The 19,928-nt window shown below is 40.3% G+C and overlaps 2 protein-coding genes across 2 annotated transcripts; both read right to left on the bottom strand.

Annotated features, from left to right (window-relative positions):
• Positions 1-323: 323 nt before the first annotated feature.
• Positions 324-4,445, bottom strand: LOC105441620 (uncharacterized protein K02A2.6-like). Its single transcript, XM_030993988.1, has one exon. It carries the CDS (start codon positions 4,443-4,445, stop codon positions 324-326), a length of 4,122 nt encoding a protein of 1,373 aa, XP_030849848.1.
• Positions 4,446-15,121: 10,676 nt separating this feature from the next.
• Positions 15,122-19,012, bottom strand: LOC115927477 (toll-like receptor 3). Its single transcript, XM_030993447.1, has one exon. It carries the CDS (start codon positions 18,560-18,562, stop codon positions 15,818-15,820), a length of 2,745 nt encoding a protein of 914 aa, XP_030849307.1. The 5' UTR covers positions 18,563-19,012; the 3' UTR covers positions 15,122-15,817.
• Positions 19,013-19,928: the final 916 nt, after the last annotated feature.

Here is a 19,928-nt window from a genome sequence, read left to right as displayed (position 1 = left end):
CTATAATAACTTTGTGATAACACTTATCAAAAATGTAAAAGAATGAAACAGCCTATTTTAACATTATTGATTGACAGAGCGAGGGTGACAATCCTATAGCAGATACCGTGGGATTATTCTGCCCACATTATAGTAATCTGCTTCCTAACATGAAAACTCACTAAAAACACTATTTCTATAAACACTATTGGATTGCCAGAGCGAGGGTGACAATCCTATAGCAGATACCATGGGATTATTCTGCCCATGACTTGGTAATCTGCTTCCTAACATAACTAGCCTATCTGCATCCATCCTCTGTGCTTGATATTTCTTTTCCAAAACTAGCGGTAACGCGTTGGTGGCAAGATGTTGCTTCTCCACCTAGTTGACTGTGTTGTGGTCTGCGGTGCCTGTGGTGTTGCTGTAGCGCTTGGTTGTTGGGATGAATTCTGTCCAGAGGTTGTCCCTTGTTGTGGTGTCATCTGGTTGGTGGTGCGTGTATTGTTAGCGTTGTCATCTATTTCAGGTGCTGTTGTTGTACTTGCTGCGGGAGTTGCAGATGATGTTGTTGGTGTTGCTAGTGGTGTTGTAGGTGTTGCTACTGGAGTTGTAGGTGTTGGGCGGATGTGGACCCGGTTTCGTCTCAGCTGCCTGCCAGTCTCCGTCTCGATGATGTAGGACCTTGGAGTTTCGGCTTTGCTGATGATCTTTGCTGGGATCCATAATTTGGATATTGGGTCTTGAACATGCACATTTTGTCCATCAAGAAGCTCAGGTAAGTTTTGTGCATGTTTGTTGTAGTGCCTCTGTCCTTCTGCTTGGGCTGCTTCTAGCTTGGCTCTTGTCTCCTCTTGGTCAATAGGACCTTGAATCCTTGTTGGCAGAGTGGTTTTGTACTTCCTGCCATTCAGCATCTCTGCTGGGGATTTCATATCAGCCTTCAGTGGTGTTGCTCGCAAGGACAGAAGTGCCAGATGTGGATCTTCTTTCATTTCTCTACACTTGATCAGTGTTTTCTTTGCTGTCTGCACTTGTCTTTCCACAAACCCATGGCCTTTGGGATAGTATGGTGAGGAAGTCGTAATCGTGAACCCATACTCAGTGGCTAGCTTCTTGAATTCCTGAGAAGTGAATTGGGTTCCGTTGTCACAGATAATCTGTTCTGGTATCCCTTGTTCTGCAAATAATCCTCGAGCCACGGAAGTTATTGTTGTGGCTTTCAAGTCCTTCACCTTTCTCACGAATGGGAATTTGGAGTAGTAGCAGACCAATATCAAATACCATTCTTGGTTTTCTGTGAACAGATCTACTCCTATGGTCTGCCATGGCCTGCTTGGGATGTGACTAGGTATCATCTCCTCCTTCTGTTGAGAGTTTCTGTACTTTTGGAAGGTGTGGCATGCAGTTACCGTTTTTTCTATGTCCTTGTACATGCCTATCCAGTACACTGCTGATTTTGCTCTGAGTTTGCATTTCTCCATACCTAGGTGTCCCTGGTGGATCTTAGTAAGGATCTCTTGTTGCATGGTTCGGGGTATGATTATTCGAGATCCTGCCATCAGTACTCCATTCTCCACTGATACGTCATCGCGGATGGCCCAGTATTCTCGAATGAGGGGTTGTACTTGGTGTCTCTTCTCTGGCCACCCCTGCGTGACTGTCTGGGCGAGTAGCTGGAGCTCCTCGTCTCTGCTGGTTTTGTCTCTGATTTCGTCCAGCTTGTTGTTTGTCACACTCACAATGTGATGGATCTTAACACTCAGTCCATCCATCTCATGTTTGTCATGTGGTGACAGTCTGGATAGAGCATCCGCCAGTAGTAGGTCCTTTCCTGGCTTGTAGGTGATGCTGTAGTCATAGCTTTGTAGTCTCAATAGTAACCTCTGCAGCCTGGCTGGTGCTTTAGTGAGGTTCTTTCTGTCTATCTGCTCAAGAGGGCGATGGTCAGATTCAATGATGAAACTTCGGCCATAAAGGTATGTATGGAATTTTTCACAGCCGTATACTACAGCTAAGAGCTCTCTTTCGATGTTTGCATACCTTGTTTCTGCTGATGTGAGAGCTTTCGATGCAAAGGCTACAGGTCTGCCCTCTTGCATCAATGCTGCACCAACTCCTTTCATAGAGGCATCAACCTGCAACACTACTGGTTTGTGTCTGTTGTAGTACTGCAAAGTTGTCTCTTTGCTGATGAGTTGCTTGATTGCATTCAAGTCCTTGGTGTGTGAAGCACACCAAGCATATTCAGCGTCCTCTTTCATCAGTTCTCTGAGATTGGCAGTGTGATCGGCAAGCTTGGGTATGAAGATACCCATGTATTGGATGAGGCCCAGGAAGCTTCTCAGCTCTTTCTTGTCTTTGGGAGCTTCAATGTGGTTGATCGCTTCCACTTTTGCAGGATCTGGCTTCACTCCGTTTGCAGAGTAGATCAACCCAAAGAACTTGCACTCATCCTCTTTGATCACACATTTATCTACGTTGAGCTTGATGCCTGCTCTCCTGGTCTTCTCCATAGCCTCGTGAAGATTGTAGTCATGTGTGGTTTCATCCTTTCCATAGATCTGTATGTCATCAGCTATCCCCACTGCTCCTTTGCAGCCTTGATATGTCTCGTCTATCTGTCTCTGAAAGACGTCTTGACTGACCCTCAACCCAAATGGAAGACGGTTGAATCGGAATCTCCCAAAGGGTGTATTGAAAGTGGTGAGCATAGACGACTCTTCAGTGATCTTTATGTTCCAATACCCGTTGCTGGCATCCAATTTACTGAAGACTTTGGACCCAGCCAATGAAGGTGTAATTTCTTCAAGGGTCGGAGTAGGGTAGTGATCACGTTTAAGCGCCTTATTCAGGTCTTTTGGGTCTAGACATATGCGAAGCTTGCCATTTGGTTTTTCCTTCACGACGATCGAGTTTACCCAGTCAGTTGGTTGTGTGACTTTAGTGATGATGCCTTTGGCTTCCATCTCCTCAAGTTGCGTCTTCAGTCTTTCCCTCAACTCCAGGGGAACACGGCGAGGCGGGTGGACCACCGGTTGCACATTTGGATCAACTGTTATGTGGTATTGGTAGTCAAAGCAACCGACTGTGTCATCAAAGCATTCTGGGTACATATTGATCAACTCGGCTTTGCTTCTGATAGGAGGCCTGTCCTTTATTGGCATGTCTTTGTCGATTCTGGGTGATGATGTCACGACTGCAAGGTTCAGCGTTACAATTTTGAGCTTTCGACAGCTGCTTAGTCCGAGGATTGCAGGTCCTTCTGCTTTGACCACATAGAAGGTACAGTTAACCTCTTTTTCATTGTGTTTCCCTGCAATTGTTGCTTTGCCCAGTTGTGGAACAACGTGCTCTCCATATGCAGTCAGAATTACCTTACTGGGAGTGAGGATTCCGTCTTTGATTTTGTCAGCTTGTGCCATGTGCTCTGGAAACATCCTGCTATAGAGGCTGATAGGCAAAAGGTTACTCTGGGCTCCGGTGTCAACTTTTACCCTCAGATCGATGAATGTTCGTTTCTTGCCCACTTTCTTTTGAATTTGGATTGTACTGTATGCCTCATCATCCTCGTCGCTGTTCTTACTCTCCATCTCATGGACTTTGATCATGCCCACTGACAAGAATTCATCCTCTGATGTGTCATCTTCCTCTTGTTGAGCATGTATTTCTTTACGTTTGAATTTGTTAGCTTTCTTTCTATCACTCTTCTGGAATTGGGTCTTTCTGTCTGGTTTGCCTGACCTGCATTTCTTTTCCCAGTGATGAAGCCTTCCACACGCTCTGCATTCCTTCCCGAATGCTGGACATTTCTGTCGGTCGTCAAAGCTATGAACCAGTCCACAATTTCTGCAAGTTTGTTGGCTCTTTTGCCATGGCTGCTTTGAGACAACATCTATCTTGCTGGAGGCCTGGGGCGAGAGTGTGGCCATCTGTTTTTTCGTCGCTTCGTGTGCTCTAGCGGTGTCTGTTGCATCTTTCAACTTGAGAGCATCCTTGCCTATGAGCATCTTTTGGACTTCTGGATGCACACATCCCCATATGAATTGGTCTACAAGCCTCTCTTCCTCATCTTTGAATTTGCATTTACTTGCAACATTCTTCAGCCTGGCTAGGAAATTGTCAACTGTTTCTTGTGGCTCTTGCCTGAGGCTCTGAAATTCATATCTACGGATCCTGTGATTTGATTTAGGCTCTAGATGTGTTTCGAATTTTTCTAGGACTTTTATTGGATCATTGCAGTCGGGCTCTGGCATGTCCCAACTATTGTACAGGTCTAATCCCCTTTCTCCAGACCATAACAGGATATAACTGACCTGTTCCTCAGTTGTTGAACCTTTCAGGAAGCTCTTGAATGCTAGTTGACTTTTCTGTTTGAATTTCTTGAATGCTTCCACCACATCGTCGGCGTCCCAGTTCATCGCAGGATGAAGATTCATTGCGGCTGCAGCACTGGCGGCCGCCATCTTGGATTTTTCGCCGGAGTCCGAAGACGCTGACGATCGATGCTAGAAATGTCAATTTTCGAGCATATTTAGTTCCTGAATCACAACAAAGGCACTGTTTTCTGGTTATGGTTTACCGCTGCCACCATGTTATGTCTTTATGTGTTCTATACGAGTCAATAAAGTAGCCAAGTTAGACGTGATGTTCAGGTTTACTGTGTATTTATTTACTCCATGTTTGTCGGGTTGTCTGCGGAGTGATACGTGCATGCGTACGTTTACAATTGGTGCGTAATGTGTTACATGTGAATATGCATGATGAAATATAGTTCTGATCATAAGATATAACACTCACACATCACTCGATCAAATTGGGCAGTACAATCATGCAATGCAGTGCAGCAGCCCGGCACGAGTCAGTGAATTCCCCCGCCGACCCGGCCGGTGGCGCTGTACGGCTAGCTGCACACTGAGCTGAGCTGCTGCGGTAGCACTAGGCAGTAGTCTGCTAATTTACGGCCAGGACGAAAGAATGTGAACAAACATCAACCATCTAGTCTAAAATGTACTATGTTCGACTTCGCAATAATGAAATCTGTGTCAGGAATAAAAAATAGACCTTCATACGAGATAAAAATGATATTTTTGCAGTGATTTACCGACAAAAACACTGCTCGAATTTCAGTGGTCCGAGTAGATACAACGCACATTTAATGTACGTGCGGCAATGCGGATTGCGAGCTGTGAGTAAATTGTCCGAAATGTCATTTTTTTGTCATTTTACCTAAAGATAAGTCATAGATTGTCTTCATTAGTATCATTTAACACAATTCCATTAAAGATTTTGGTTGGAAAGGGCATTATTAAGTCACAAAGAGCACAAACATATACACATTGGTATCTCTCGATCGATTAATCAGGTCGGGACATCTCGGCCCAGTTTTTCCAGCTGGGCCGAGTAGTCCCGTGGGCCGAGTTAGCCCGGATTCATATAGGCGATATACGCATTGCATGCATTGACAATGGCAGACGGCATAGACAACTCGACCCTTCGTACACTCGGCCCGAGACAACCCGAACACCTACATTGACTACCCGTTGTCCAGAGCCCAAGCAATTTGAATAGTTGAGATGATTTGTTTGTATATACTGCCAATTTTCCAATCAGTGACGTGGAACCGATTGATTATAAAGATGTAACAGTAGAAACCGGAGCCGGCCGTTGGTGGTCCTGAAAAAACACCCCTTCTGTGATAGAATAGATATCCCTCCAATTAAAGTAAACTAATTTCCCTGTTGTCGATGTCGGGGGGGGGGGCGCAGGCGTACCTTTTTGTTTGTGTAAGTATAACTCTTCCAAGTTAACAAATACCTCTTCCGTGATAGTACGAGAATACACCCGACGGTAAATAAAAAGTAAAATAAAAGTTAACCGAAGATCCCCAGAGGCGGCGATTTCCACCGGCATATCAATTCCTTCGCGCTCCTTTTGGGAGATCAACCGACCCGCGCGCATTTTATATTACATGACATATGGTAAAATTCTCGACATCTTTTTACACTTTTCTTTACCATTAAAAATCGAAATTGAGAATAATATCCTCAATCGAGATATGAGAAGAAGGAAACATTTCCTTTACATTCCATGTAAAACCATGCCCTTACTTGAAAAAAAACCTCCGTCACTTTGACGTTGAACTTTACAATCCATTTAAAAACTAGATGGAACTTCGACTGCGCGCAGTCGAAAATGATGCCTCCGTCATAGAGCAATTTTACAAACCAAAACAGAAGAAATTTTTCAAATTCAAGTTCAATTGTAATCCATTAACAGGTTTTCAGAATATTGTGATTACAAGCTATTTTTGCATACATAATGAGCCCATGACCTTTGACCTTATGAACCAAGAATCTACTCAGTTCATTGGCTCTGCAAGAAACATACATGACCTAAGTTGGCAGGAATCCATCAATCGGTTCTTGAGATAACGCGATCACGAGCTGTTTTTGCATACATAATGTGCCCTGTGATCTTTGAACTTTGACCTTGTGACCCCTACATCTAATCAGTTCATCGGCTCTGCAAGTAACATACATGACCTAAGTTTGGCAGCAATCCATCAATCGGTTCTTCAGATAACGCGATCACAAGCTCGTTTTGCATACATAATGAGCCCTGTGGCCTTTGACCTTTGACCTCGTGACCTCAAAATCTAATCAGTTTTTTGGCTTTGCAAGTAACATACATGACCTAAGTTTGGCAGCAATCCATCAATCGGTTCTTCAGATAATGCGATCACGAGCTCGTTTTGCATACATAATGAGCCCTGTGACCTTTGACCTTTGACCTCGTGACCCCAAAATCTAATCAGTTCATCGGCTCTACAAGATACATACATGACCAAAGTTTGGCAGGAATCCATCAACCAGTTCTTCAGATAACGCGATCACGAGCTCGTTTTGCATACATAATGAGCCCTGTGACCTTTGACCTTTGACCTCGTAACCCCAAAATCTAATCAGTTCATCGGCTCTACAAGATACATACATGACCAAAGTTTGGCAGGAATCCATCAACCAGTTCTTCAGATAACGCGATCACGAGAACGGGACGTACGTACGTACAGACGTACGTACGTACGTACGTACGGACGGACGGACAACCCGAAAACATAATGCCTCCGGCTACTTCGTAACGGAGGCATAAAAATTACTCTCTCATACACAATGTCAATGGATCGGTCGCACTGTGCTCGATTGCCTTTCAATAAACCAATCTTTAACTTTGCAGCAACGCGTTTTGCGTCAAATTTGTAAATCCTCAATCACAGACAATGACATATGATACGTAAGCTTTTCATACATATAAATTTCATTTTGATTGATTCATTTTTAGCTCCGTCATTTTTCATGTCAAATCATGCTTCATGTCCCATTTTAGAAGCCCGACCCAGGGTTTTGTGCCAGCTAGCCGTATGCATGTACGTAATGCATGCTATGCATACACATATAACTGAACATGCATAGTACAGTACATGTACACACGCAGCGCAGCGCGTACGAGCGCACTGCACTACATTTCATTGGGTCAGTACCATTATGAAAATAGGGTAACAATGAGTGGGATGGGTTTAGTGCCGTCACAATAAACTTGCGCATTACACGCGTACGTATAATTAGAGCAATTTATGCACCCCCAAGAAATAATGAATACAGCCCGACCTCTCTACACACAGAACTGCACAGATACCGCACAGTCCGGTCAAGGCGGTACGCGTAGCGTTAAACTGTATGGAAGCAGGAGACCGTCAAAAACATGGATATACGTCGTGTCGTAATTCGAATTGCCACACTACCTAAATAATTACGTCGTGTAGTAATTTGAATTGCCACACTACCTAAATAATTACGTCGTGTCGTAATTCGAATTGCTACACGACGCAATTCCGAATTACTGCCCAACGATTTAACGTCATGACGTTAAATGAATTAACTACACGACGTTAAATAATTAAGGTCGTGTAGCAATTCAAATTACTACACGACCTAAATAATTACGTCGTGTAGTAATTCGAATTGCTACACTACCTAAATAATTACGTCGTGTTGTAATTAATTACTGCTCAACGATTTAACGTCGTGTAGTTAAATCATTTAACGTCGTGTAGTTAATTCATTTAACGTCGTGTAGTTAAATCAACCAATGAGACCGTTCGTAATATATGCGATGCGAAGACCGGCCACTACTATAGCGCGCACGAACGCGCATCGTATACATATTTTTGGCGCGCAAATATGATCTTCGCATCGCATATATTACGAAAGACCTCATTGGTTGATTTAACTACACGACGTTAAATTAATTAACTACACGACGTTAAATGATTTAACTACACGACGTTAAATCGTTGAGCAGTAATTAATTACAACACGACGTAATTATTTAGGTCGTGTGTTAATTCGAATTACGACACTACGTAATTATTTAGGTCGTGTAGTAATTTGAATTGCTACACGACCTTAATTATTTAATGTCGTGTAGTTAATTCATTTAACGTCATGACGTTAAATCGTTGGGCAGTAATTCGGAATTACGTCGTGTAGCAATTCGAATTACGACACGACGTAATTATTTAGGTAGTGTGGCAATTCAATTACTACACGACGTAATTATTTAGGTAGTGTGGCAATTCGAATTACGACACGACGTATATCCATGTTTTTGACGGTCTCCTGCTTCCATAAAACTGCCAAATTTACAGAAATTGTGAGGAGCGCTTTTGCTATGAAAGGAATTGATATGCGGGGGGGGGGGGGACGAAATGCGAGGGACGCCGTCGAGGGAGCAGAGGCGTAATGAGCAAAAACGTTTGGCGGGGGGGGGGGGGGGGGGGTAGAAAAATGTTGCATCACCACCACTCTTATATGTTACGCAGGCTCTGGGAACGTTTTTTCAAAGTGTGGGGGGCTAAGGTATTTACGAAGCGAGCAAAGCAAGTGGAGCGTACATTAGCGTGGGGTCCAGGGGCGGAGCCCCATGAATCTCAGGGGTTTTAGGCATTTCATTACAGTCAGATGAGCATAATTTGATAACTTATTTGTGACACTGGCCTTCATATCAATTCCTTCGCGCTCCTTTTGGGAGATCAACCGACCCGCGCGCATTTTATATTACATGACATATGGTAAAATTCTCGACATCTTTTTACACTTTTCTTTACCATTAAAAATCGAAATTGAGAATAATATCCTCAATCGAGATATGAGAAGAAGGAAACATTTCCTTTACATTCCATGTAAAACCATGCCCTTACTTGAAAAAAAACCTCCGTCACTTTGACGTTGAACTTTACAATCCATTTAAAAAAAATTACTCTCTCATACACAATGTCAATGGATCGGTCGTACTGTGCTCGATTGCCTTTCAATAAACCAATCTTTAACTTTGCAGCAACGCGTTTTGCGTCAAATTTGTAAATCCTCAATCACAGACAATGACATATGATACGTAAGCTTTTCATACATATAAATTTCATTTTGATTGATTCATTTTTAGCTCCGTCATTTTTCATGTTAAATCATGCTTCATGTCCCATTTTAGAAGCCCGACCCAGGGTTTTGTGCCAGCTAGCCGTATGCATGCACGTAATGCTATGCATACACATATAACTGAACATGCATAAGTACAGTACATGTACACACGCAGCGCAGCGCGTACGAGCGCACTACATTTGATTGGGTCAGTACCATTATGAAAATAGGGTAACAATGAGTGGGATGGGTTTAGTGCCGTCACAATAAACTTGCGCATTACACGCGTACGTATAATTAGAGCAATTTATGCACCCCCAAGAAATAATGAATACAGCCCGACCTCTCTACACACAGACTGCACAGATACCGCACAGTCCGGTCAAGGCGGTACGCGTAGCGTTAAACTGCCAAATTTACAGAAATTGTGAGGAGCGCTTTTGCTATGAAAGGAATTGATATGAGGGCCCTTGGTGGGGTCCAAGGGACAGAGCCCCCCCCCCCCCCCCCCCCCCCATCAGATCGCAAGTGCGAGGGATCATGGTGAATGAGAGGGGTGAAGGTGACGAAAGTGATCCTACCCCTCACAGGTTTTTGAAGTTTTTTGTATTTAACACTTAAATTCCTTAGCAAAACTATAGTATAAAAACAAGCAATATATACTTTTTCACACTTCACTTTTTCCGGTATTTACTTTTTGAAGGATATTATGCGAGGTAGCGTAGCTACCGAATGAGAATATTTTTGCATTTTTATTTGTCTAAACGCTGCACTCTTATAGGCCCTCCAGAGCCTAAAAGTGTGTTGCAGTCTTTAGTTAGTATTTGCTATATACTTTTTCAAATTTTGAGGGGGGACGTGTCCCCCCGTCCCCCCCCCCCCCGGGATCGCCGCCCCTGGACATCCCATTAAAACGCGTCTTAAACATTTTGTTTTCAACGGGATGTCAAGTGAACTTGTAATAGAGGTTTCGTGAAACGCAGCCCTGGATTTTAAATCGGTATTTTCATTCACATCTATACACACCCTCCCGCGTGCTCTCAGATCCCAGAACAAACATCTTCTCCAGGTTCCTCGTTTTAAAACCCAGTACTACGGCCGTAGCTCCTTCACCTTCAATGCTCCCACCCTCTGGAACTCTCTCCCGCTCGCCATTAGAACTGCACCTTCCATCCACACCTTCAAGACTGCACTTAAGACCTACCTTTTTAAGAATTAATTATATTCATGCTTTGTTATCTACAATTTCAATTGAAATTGTAAATGTCTACAACTTGTAATATATGAATAAACTCTTGCAACATAATTGTTGTATCATTATTTAAGAATGAATTATAATGTTTATCCATCTAGTTACTGTTGTACTATTTTAGTTAAGATCTTGTCAGAATGTTTCGTTTGAGGATAGTTCAATAGTAGATACATGTAATTAATTAAGCTTGTAATACAATGTAAAGCGCATATAGACATACCTTGTATAATGTGCTATAGAAACATAATTTATTATTATATTATTATTATTATTTTGAATATATACATACTCTTGTGTTGCCAAAAAAAGTTGGAATAAATATTTCCAGGGGCGGATCTAGGGGGACACAGGGGGCACGTATACCCCCCCCCCCCCCCGGCCGAAAAAAATAGTGCTCACTACCCCCCTCCTCCCTCCCCCAGATAATGAGATGAGACGATAGCCGTCCCTGCCTAATGAATAGCATTTAAGGTCAGGGCCAAATATTATTTATGCTGCTTCTCAAGTTCATTTATTATGTATACAAAACAGGCTATACCAGAAAAAGCAGCGTACAATATGATGAGTGTTTAGCTTTCAAAATGTCAGTAAAAAATGTCAGATCTTTGTATATATCAGTCTACATGATCTAATGTTAGGACTCATTCTGTTTGAAGATCCTCACGTTTTAATTGCTCTATATGCAAGGTAGTTTAAAATAGGGGAAGCATCTTTTTCAAAATGAATATTTCAGAATGGATTTCCGCAAAATAGCAAAGATAGAGACAGAGACAACTTTTGATAGGCTCTTCACTCCGTGTTCCCTGATAGAACTACAATACGAGATAAGTGTAGGCATACTGGTATTCAAATACTTTTGCTTTATTTACAGAAAATATTTACAGAAAATAAGGGGGCAGGGGTAACTTGTTGTTGTTGTAAGTATACCTCTTCCAAGTTAACAAATACCCTTACGAGAATACACCCGATGGTAAAAGTAAAAGTTCATCGACATCCCATTGAGCAATGGGGTGTCGGTGAACTTATGGCGGTTTCATGAAACGCTGCCCTGGGTTTTAAATTGGTGTCTTAAATATTTATATGTATACACTGTTGCCAAAACAATTGGAAGAAATATTTCATACATCTTTCCATGAAATGATTGTGACAATGTGACTTACTCTTGACAGATGAAGTTTGTGATCTTCTCTGGACTTTATTGATCAAACTGCATTGACCAATCTGTATGGATCAATAAAGATTCCGAGAAGAAAAGACTTATTTTCCCGGGGGGGGGGGGGGTGTGCTTGGGGTAACTGTCCCGCTAGTAGTTGGCCGGGGGTGAATAGCCCAGGGTAGCCTACTTGTATTAGAACCTAAATATAACTGTACCGCAGGCTCCTATAAGCTGTACTATGTTAATTATCTGGCGGCTGCCAATGAGATGAGAGGATATCTGTCCCTGCCTAATGAATAGGGACTTTTAGATTTGCGTGGACTGATACGTGTGACGTCCATTCAAGGCAGTGCATTAAAAGGACGTCGATCGTAGCAATCCACGTTGTCGTTCGGCAAATCTAAAAGTCCCTAATAGCATTTAGGGTAAGGGCCTTTTATTTATGCTGCTTCTCAAATTCATTTATACTGTATGCAAAACAAGCTATACCAGAGAAAGCAGCGTATAGTATATAGCTTTCAAAATGTCAGAACAAAATGTCAGATCTTTTTATAATGCAGCCTGATCTAATATGTTAGGACTCATTCTGTTTGAAGATCCTCATTTTTTAATTGCTCCATGCAATGTAGATTAAAATAGGAGAAGCATCTTTTTCAAAATGAATATTTCAGAATGGCCAAGTTTAGCTTTCCGCAAAATGCCAGTACAAAATGGCAGACAGAGACAACTTCAGTTAGACTCTTCCCTCCGGGCTCTCTGATAGAACTACAATAACAAGATAAGTGTAGGCATATGCTATTCAAATACTTGCTTTATTTACAGAAAATATCTTTAACCCTTACTGTACTGGGCTATTTTGAGCACCCACTGACTGGGGGGGGGGGGGGGCCTGGGAGGCCCCCCCCCCCCTATGATCTCGGCCGTCGATTGTCCGATGAACACGAAAATTTGCATGTTTGTAGATATTTACGTAAGGAACAAGATGGTATAATTAGTTTTTTCCGAATATGCACATTTTTGTCGTTAGCCTAATTAATTATGCAAAATGCGCTAATTTTATGCATTTTACCGAAAACGTGTCAAACTCCAATTTTTGAATGTTAATGAAACTCATTATTCATATGAAACTTCTTTTTTTTAACACAAAAAAAGTTATTTTAATGTAATTAATAATGATAATTTATGCAAATTTTGATGCGATTTTCATTTTTTTTTTTTTTTTTTTATGACATGCGCATACTAATTGTTATGTAACGCCTTACAGGTGTATCCGATTTTTACGAAAATGGTATCAAAATGTGCGTAAGACTTGAGGGAAAAAAGTCATGAAACGACAATTCAAAATTCCAAGCGGTTGCGGCGCAATTTCCGAAAATGTCGAGGGGGGGGCCTCCCAGGCCCCCCCCCCCCAGTACAGTAAGGGTTAAAAGGCTTTTAATCATCTTGCAATATATTTCTGATTATAGTAATGTTATGCATGTACAATTAACTACACAAATATTCTGTGATTTTGTAACTACTGTATGTGAAAATAGATTTGTCCCGATTTACGTTTCTTGATAATGTGACGTATCAAGTATTCAATAAATGCCCTTAATCAACAATCCACCTTTCCTTAATAAGTTATGAAAAACACACAAATATCATATTTACAAGTCAGTGGTAAGACTAATTTATTTGTTAATTGTATGTTGTAATACATCAGTACATTTGAAAAATGATATTGGAGCATATTAACACTTTATACCTATGCAGACAAATAAAAGAAAATAATTTCATTTTAAATACACGTTTAACTTAATGTGATGTTCTTAATGATACATTATTGCAGATCTTTGACTTTATGTTGTATAGGCGCCAATTTTTTGTTACGTCACATTTGTTTCTTGATGAACAGGTATCTGAAAGGCAATGTATCATTTTGAATGATGTCACAACGTGTTGTGCCGTTAAGATATATAAAGTGTACGTTTAGCATAAATATACAAGGAAATTTCTTTAAAATGCATTTTACATTTCTTTTTACTTATAACATGCTTTTTCTGAGCTTCGTTTCAAAAGAAACATATTAAAGAATAGAGTTTACATTATATTTATTAATGTTGAAATTAATTACCATTTACAGCAATCTTTCTTTAAATTACTATGTTCTACAATGTATATATATACAAAGGAAATATAAATTAGTCAATTTCTAATCCTTCAACATAATTTTACCTTGTACAGACCAAATAATAGAATCGTTTTAAAGCCACATATAGTAGTCAGTGTCAATGCGTATTGTAACACAATTCGCTGAGACTAGATTTTGTTGGATTACCAATTAATGTCCCACCAGAAAATAATCCAGCTTGCCTATATACCCCGAGGGTGAGGGAAATTTGATACAAATGATGAGAACGAGAATGGTAGGCTAGGGCACAGTACATTAACTAAGACATGTATGTCGTAAGAGTGAAGTCAACTCTTTTGGATAAACACCAGGATGGTATTGAATTCCCCATGAAACCCCACTACTATACGTTTTTAATGCAAAAGTACACGTATATTAACACAAAATTATTCTTTAAGAACTCCTCTCCTGGTACAAGACCAAGAAGCTTACTTTGTATGGATTAGTTGACCCTTTTTTCAATTAATCGTTATTGTATAAAAATTCACCCTTCAAAATATGCAGAATGAACATCAATAATCCAGCACAGAGGTTTATAAATTAATTATAAGTTATCATTGTCATTATAGGTTTATTTTAACAGGGTGGTCTCATTTCAAGTCCATTTCTGGACCTGCTCCCCCAGAGAGCCCTGGATTCACGTACATTAAAACATGAATTCAAAACATACATATACAAAGGTAAAAATATACATCGCATATACAATAATTCAAGACAAATGGATACAGTCAAACCTGTCTATAGCGACCACCCAAGGGAAACACAAAAAATGGCCTTTGTAGACAGGTTCCTTTAGTACATGATTCAATGAGAAACCATTTTCAAGGGAAACAACAAATGTGGCCTTTGTAGACAGGTGGTCTTTGTAGACAGGTGGTCTTTGTAGACAGGTGGTCACTAAAGCAGGTTTGACTGTATACATAAGAAAAAGGAAGAAAATATATAGGTAACATAAAAACACACATTAAAAATCATAAAAAGAAAAAATACAACTATCAAATTGAGAAAACAACATGAAATGTGATTAATAAAGGTCAAGTTCCTCATAACTACATCATATATGCTATTACATAATGTGCGGAGGGAAAAACTGATACAGACATAGGCTCAATTATGATTAGATTTAATAAATTTCAAACTCATGCCGAATAACACAAATTTCAAAATCATGACTCGGAATTGAATAGTTAGAACGGTAACTGGACATACAGATATGTAAGTTTTGGAGATTAAATGATATAAAGATAAGACATTGATTATTTTGGTATTGTAGATCAACATAATGTGTGCCATTCCTTTGGTAGCTATGGCTCTAGAATGATCAATTAAGCAAAAATTATCAAGGATTGTTGTAAGAGCGGACAAAATAAAATTATATGAACATAAATATAAGCGTGCAGTCTAGAATATAGATTTTAAACAATTGCATACTCTTTATACATGCATACATTATTATCAAACTGCAAAATGTATATGTTTCAATAGTTATGATCCTTTTTTTCTTTCTCACAGTCAAGAATATTATAATTGATCGCGTGCAAAGAAATCTTGATTTAAAAAAATATATATCATTGGCCAGTAGACAGTATGTTTATGATTTTTTTCTCCAATACTTTGTTTAAATATTGTTTTTAATGCTTCGTGCTTTTGAGATAAATAGGAATAACTCTATCAAAAAGTGATAAGTGTGAACGATTTGTATATGGTACCATTGCGTCTTAAAGAAAGTCGGAATAGTCAGATATTCCTAATTTTCTTCACTAGTCGTGGAAATATTCTTGTCAAATGGGAATAACACTGTTAAGGGCCTTATTAGCTCTCATGCTTTTCTCAAACTGGGCCCAGAAGAGTTCCTGGCCATCTTCATCGTCCGTCCACAACATATAAGGTTTGTTCTTACTCAGGAATAACCGAACCAGGTACGGGAGGTCCTCATCCTGGATGTCCTCAATGAAAATCAGTATTACCTTGTCCAGTCTGGTGTCGTTGAGGTGCTCTAGGGCTATGCGTAGCTTGGTCAAGAACCAGGCATCATCTACAGAGTTGTAACTTATCAACAAGACAGTCTTGAAACTGTTGTCGGTGGCGTAGTGGAGAGCATTGATGTAGAACATCCCGATGTTGAGGTCGTTGTCACCGAAGATTACTTTCTGCAAATGTGGAAACCTCTCCTGCAGCATTGGCCTCATGATCCGATCCACCCATTCCTCGTCACCTTCATCGCACATGATGTTTAGCTGGTACTCATAGTCCTGGGCATCCAAGTCCTGGTTGATTTCCTCGTAGCCAAAAATAGCTAGCTTGAGGAGGAAGAGTTTGTAATTTAGCCACCATCGTTTCCTGTAAGCCACCAAGCAAATCGCCACGACCAGAACAACTGACAAGGATACACCTGTGATCATCACAATGTCAGTGCCACAGTATTGGTCAGGATTGAATGAAAGTATAGGTGAATTGACCTCTTCTTTGATGGACGTTAACGAGCAGAAAGTCTTTTCTCGATTCCTGAGTTCAACATTGCCAGAACGGAGCCACTTCACGAACCAACTCAAGTGGCACGTACAGGAAAACGGGTTTCCAGAAGCATATAGTTTCAGTGTCGTCTTTGTTGGGAACATTGTCTTTGGTTCTATGGTAGTAATTTTGTTTTGCTGGATGAACAAACTGTGTAGAGAGGTGGTTTCATTGAATAGTATCCTTGGAATGGTTTCAAGTTTATTGTTGATTAAAAATAGAACAGCAAGATGGTGTTGCGTTTGAAGCAGCAATTCGGGTATCATCTTGATCTCATTGTTGCGAAGGTCCAATGTCGTGAGGGCAGTCAGGCTGTCAAAAACACCCCGGCTCAGAACTGTTATAGAAGACTGCGACAGATAAAGTATCCTGAGTTTTTTCAGCGGGTTGAAAGTACCTGGTGCTAACATGTCAAGCTTATTTTGTCTTAGATCCAGGCTTTCCAAAGAGTCTAGGCCAAGAAACAGAGAGCTTTCAGTCTTGATGTGGTACACATCTGTACTCCTCAGACTGTTCTCACGCATAATCAGTCTGGTGAGGGATGAGGTATTTGTGAATTGACTTATGGAGGTTATTTTCAATGGGGCAAATGACAAATCCAAGACGCGTAGAGCCCCTAGGTAGCGAAAAGCCTTATTGATGTTTTGGGAATGCTCATTGGTAAGATACAGCTCTTGGAGAAGCCTCAAGCTTATGAACGACTTCTGAGAATATGTATTGGAGATGTCATTGTTCGACATGTTCAGAAATTTCAGATTAGTATAACCATCCATCAAAAACCTTCTGATCCCTGTAAATTTGTTAAAAGACAGATCAATGTACTCTACTGATGGAAATGTTACATTCTTTCCGCTGCTTTCGATGTCCTTAATATTATTATGCGCCAAGTCGAGTTGATATAGTAAGGATAGGCCTGATTCTGCGCCGATGGAAAGCCTCGCAATCTTATTCCCATTAAGCTTCAGTTTCTGTAACATTTTATTACAAGAGAACATATCTAAGCTTATGGTTGCGAGGCAATTGTAAGACAGATCCAACTGAATTAAGTGGTCTAACCCACAAAAAGATCTATTTGATAAACTAGCAACCTGGCTTCTATGAAGTGTAATAATTTTTGTCTGATTAAAACCCCAAAAGGCAAAGTCAGGGATGTTTCTTATCATATTTGCTGTAAGAAATATTTCAGAGATGTTGCCCCATTCCCCTAGAGAAACATGTGACTTGTTCAATGGAATGATTTCATGTATATTGCATGAGTCAATATGAAGGTCTGTGATGACAGTACCTCCCAAAACCATGGAGGGGTGAAATTTTGTAAAATTATTTTTGTAAAGAATCAAGCTCCTCACTGTGCTCAAATATGCGAACACGTTAGGAGGAAGACTACTTAAGGCATTTCTGTCTAAACGCAGACTCTCCAGTGAACAATTCTGTAGAGGTTTTAAGTCACGTGAATCAATGAAGGAGATATTATTGGCACTTAAGTCAAGTCTCTTGGTACTGTTAGACCAAGGCAGAGCATCACTAGGAATAGAAGACAATCTGTTTTTACTTAGAATGAGTGTGGAAAGGAAATGATTCGTGCAAAACAGACCTGATGGAAGAGAAACTAGTCTGTTGTTGAGTAGACTTAATTCCCTGAGATGAGCCAGAGGCTTAAAGGTACCATTTTCTAGCTTAGAGAGGACATTGCTTCCAAGCGCTAAGGTAGTGATTTCAGGAAGATAGGCAAAAGAACTGTTGAACAGAGTTGTGATCTTGTTGAAGGAGAGATCAAGTATTACTGTGTTGCTTGGAAGATCATGAGGAACAGACTTGAGATCTAGGTGAGTACATGTGGCTTTTGATCCGAGGCTGGTGTTCCAAAGCCGGCAGCCTCCGGTTGACTCAGGGCTCATATTTCCTGAAACAAACTTCACAAGCGATCCTGCAGAGAGCAGGGACATGGCACACAGCACCCACAGACAAAATAAAAACCTTGAGGCTGTATGAGAAGTCGTTATCTTCAGCATGATTATAATCTGTAGGGTGTCAACTCTGCAGAAACTATATAAGACTAGTGTCCTGTTTGATTCAAATGGCAACAGCTAACTGCAACGTCTGTTCGGCGTTTGTGGAGTTTGCTTCAGAATGGCAAAAGCTAATTAGTGCTACGTCTTCCTAGCTTTGCCTTTAAAGGGTGTGTTTACCATTGCCAACACAAACAAACAGAATGCCCAATTGCTGCAAAAATGCCATAGCTTACTGGGACGATTCCATTGCTTCGGTAGGACTGTTTTCTACAAATTTTTGAAAGGTTTGTCTATATATAATTATAGGTAGTATTTTTTCTGTCCGTTGATGACGTAATCACCCACACATATATTTGAAGTATATGTATGCAAAGGAAGTTTGATATTAACTCAAATTCGCAACGATCATTCCATATATTGTGGTGTGGCTCAATGATTTTTTTTTCTTCTGAGCCCTTACAAATTTGTCAGATGACTATACGTAGAAATAGCAAACATTGATACACACATTGCATCGGTGTTTGTTTCATGACTCTATTGTGTTTGATGTCAGGAATTTTAAAACGGAGAACCTGCTTTTAAATTCTTAAATTGGTATCGCAGTGAGAGATTCAAAATCATTGATTTTCAATAAAAATTGGCAATTTGTCAAACTTCTGATCAACATTCTCACCCATGTATAATGTTTTCAGAGAAATTACATTGTATTTAAACAATTTAGCAATGAATACAAAATAGTATTGAAGCCAATATGAAGAACAGTACGTACTCAGATAAGTCCTTAGTACATAATGTCCCGAAAGGGTTAGAGTCTTTAATGTGTAGATCTTTAGTAAATGTACCACAGAAGTAACTGTCCGTCTGCACTAGGACAGAATGTAATGAACGATATCCTCAACAGGCAAAAATGATTCCTCGGCTCTTCAGCAGATCCCTTGGACAAGAACAATCAAGATTTGGTGCTTATTTTACAGTAAACTTCACAAAATCATCAGAATCCTGGCTAATCGATTGAGCGTCACGATTGCAGAGAGTGGCCAAAATTCAACTTTTGGTGCTTGTTTATAACAAACTTCACCAAATCAACAAAAATCCTGGCAAATCATTTGAGTATCACACTGGACAGTGGCCGATATTCAAGGTTTGGTGGTTATTTACAGTGTACTTCACAAATGCAACACAATTCTTGCAAATAGTCACTTGAGTTTCACAATCGCAGACAGTGGCCAATATTTAACCGTTGATGCTCATTTACAGTGGCATTCACAACACAACAAAATTCTAGCTAATCGATTGAGCATCACGATTGCGAAAGGTTGCAAAATTCAACATTTTGGTGCTCATTTATAAAAATCACAATTCTGGC

This window comes from Strongylocentrotus purpuratus, unplaced genomic scaffold (genome assembly GCF_000002235.5).
Source record: "Strongylocentrotus purpuratus isolate Spur 01 unplaced genomic scaffold, Spur_5.0 spur5_scaffold_20, whole genome shotgun sequence".
NCBI lineage: Eukaryota > Metazoa > Echinodermata > Echinoidea > Camarodonta > Strongylocentrotidae > Strongylocentrotus > Strongylocentrotus purpuratus.
The sequence above is the reverse complement of the archived record's forward strand: the minus strand, read 5'-3'. Positions and strand labels throughout refer to the sequence as shown.

Coding starts and splice junctions, on each gene's coding strand:
- LOC105441620 (XM_030993988.1), bottom strand. CDS start 4,445: ATGGCGGCCGCCAGTGCTGCAGCCGCAATGAATCTTCATCCTGCGATG.
- LOC115927477 (XM_030993447.1), bottom strand. CDS start 18,562: ATGCTGAAGATAACGACTTCTCATACAGCCTCAAGGTTTTTATTTTGT.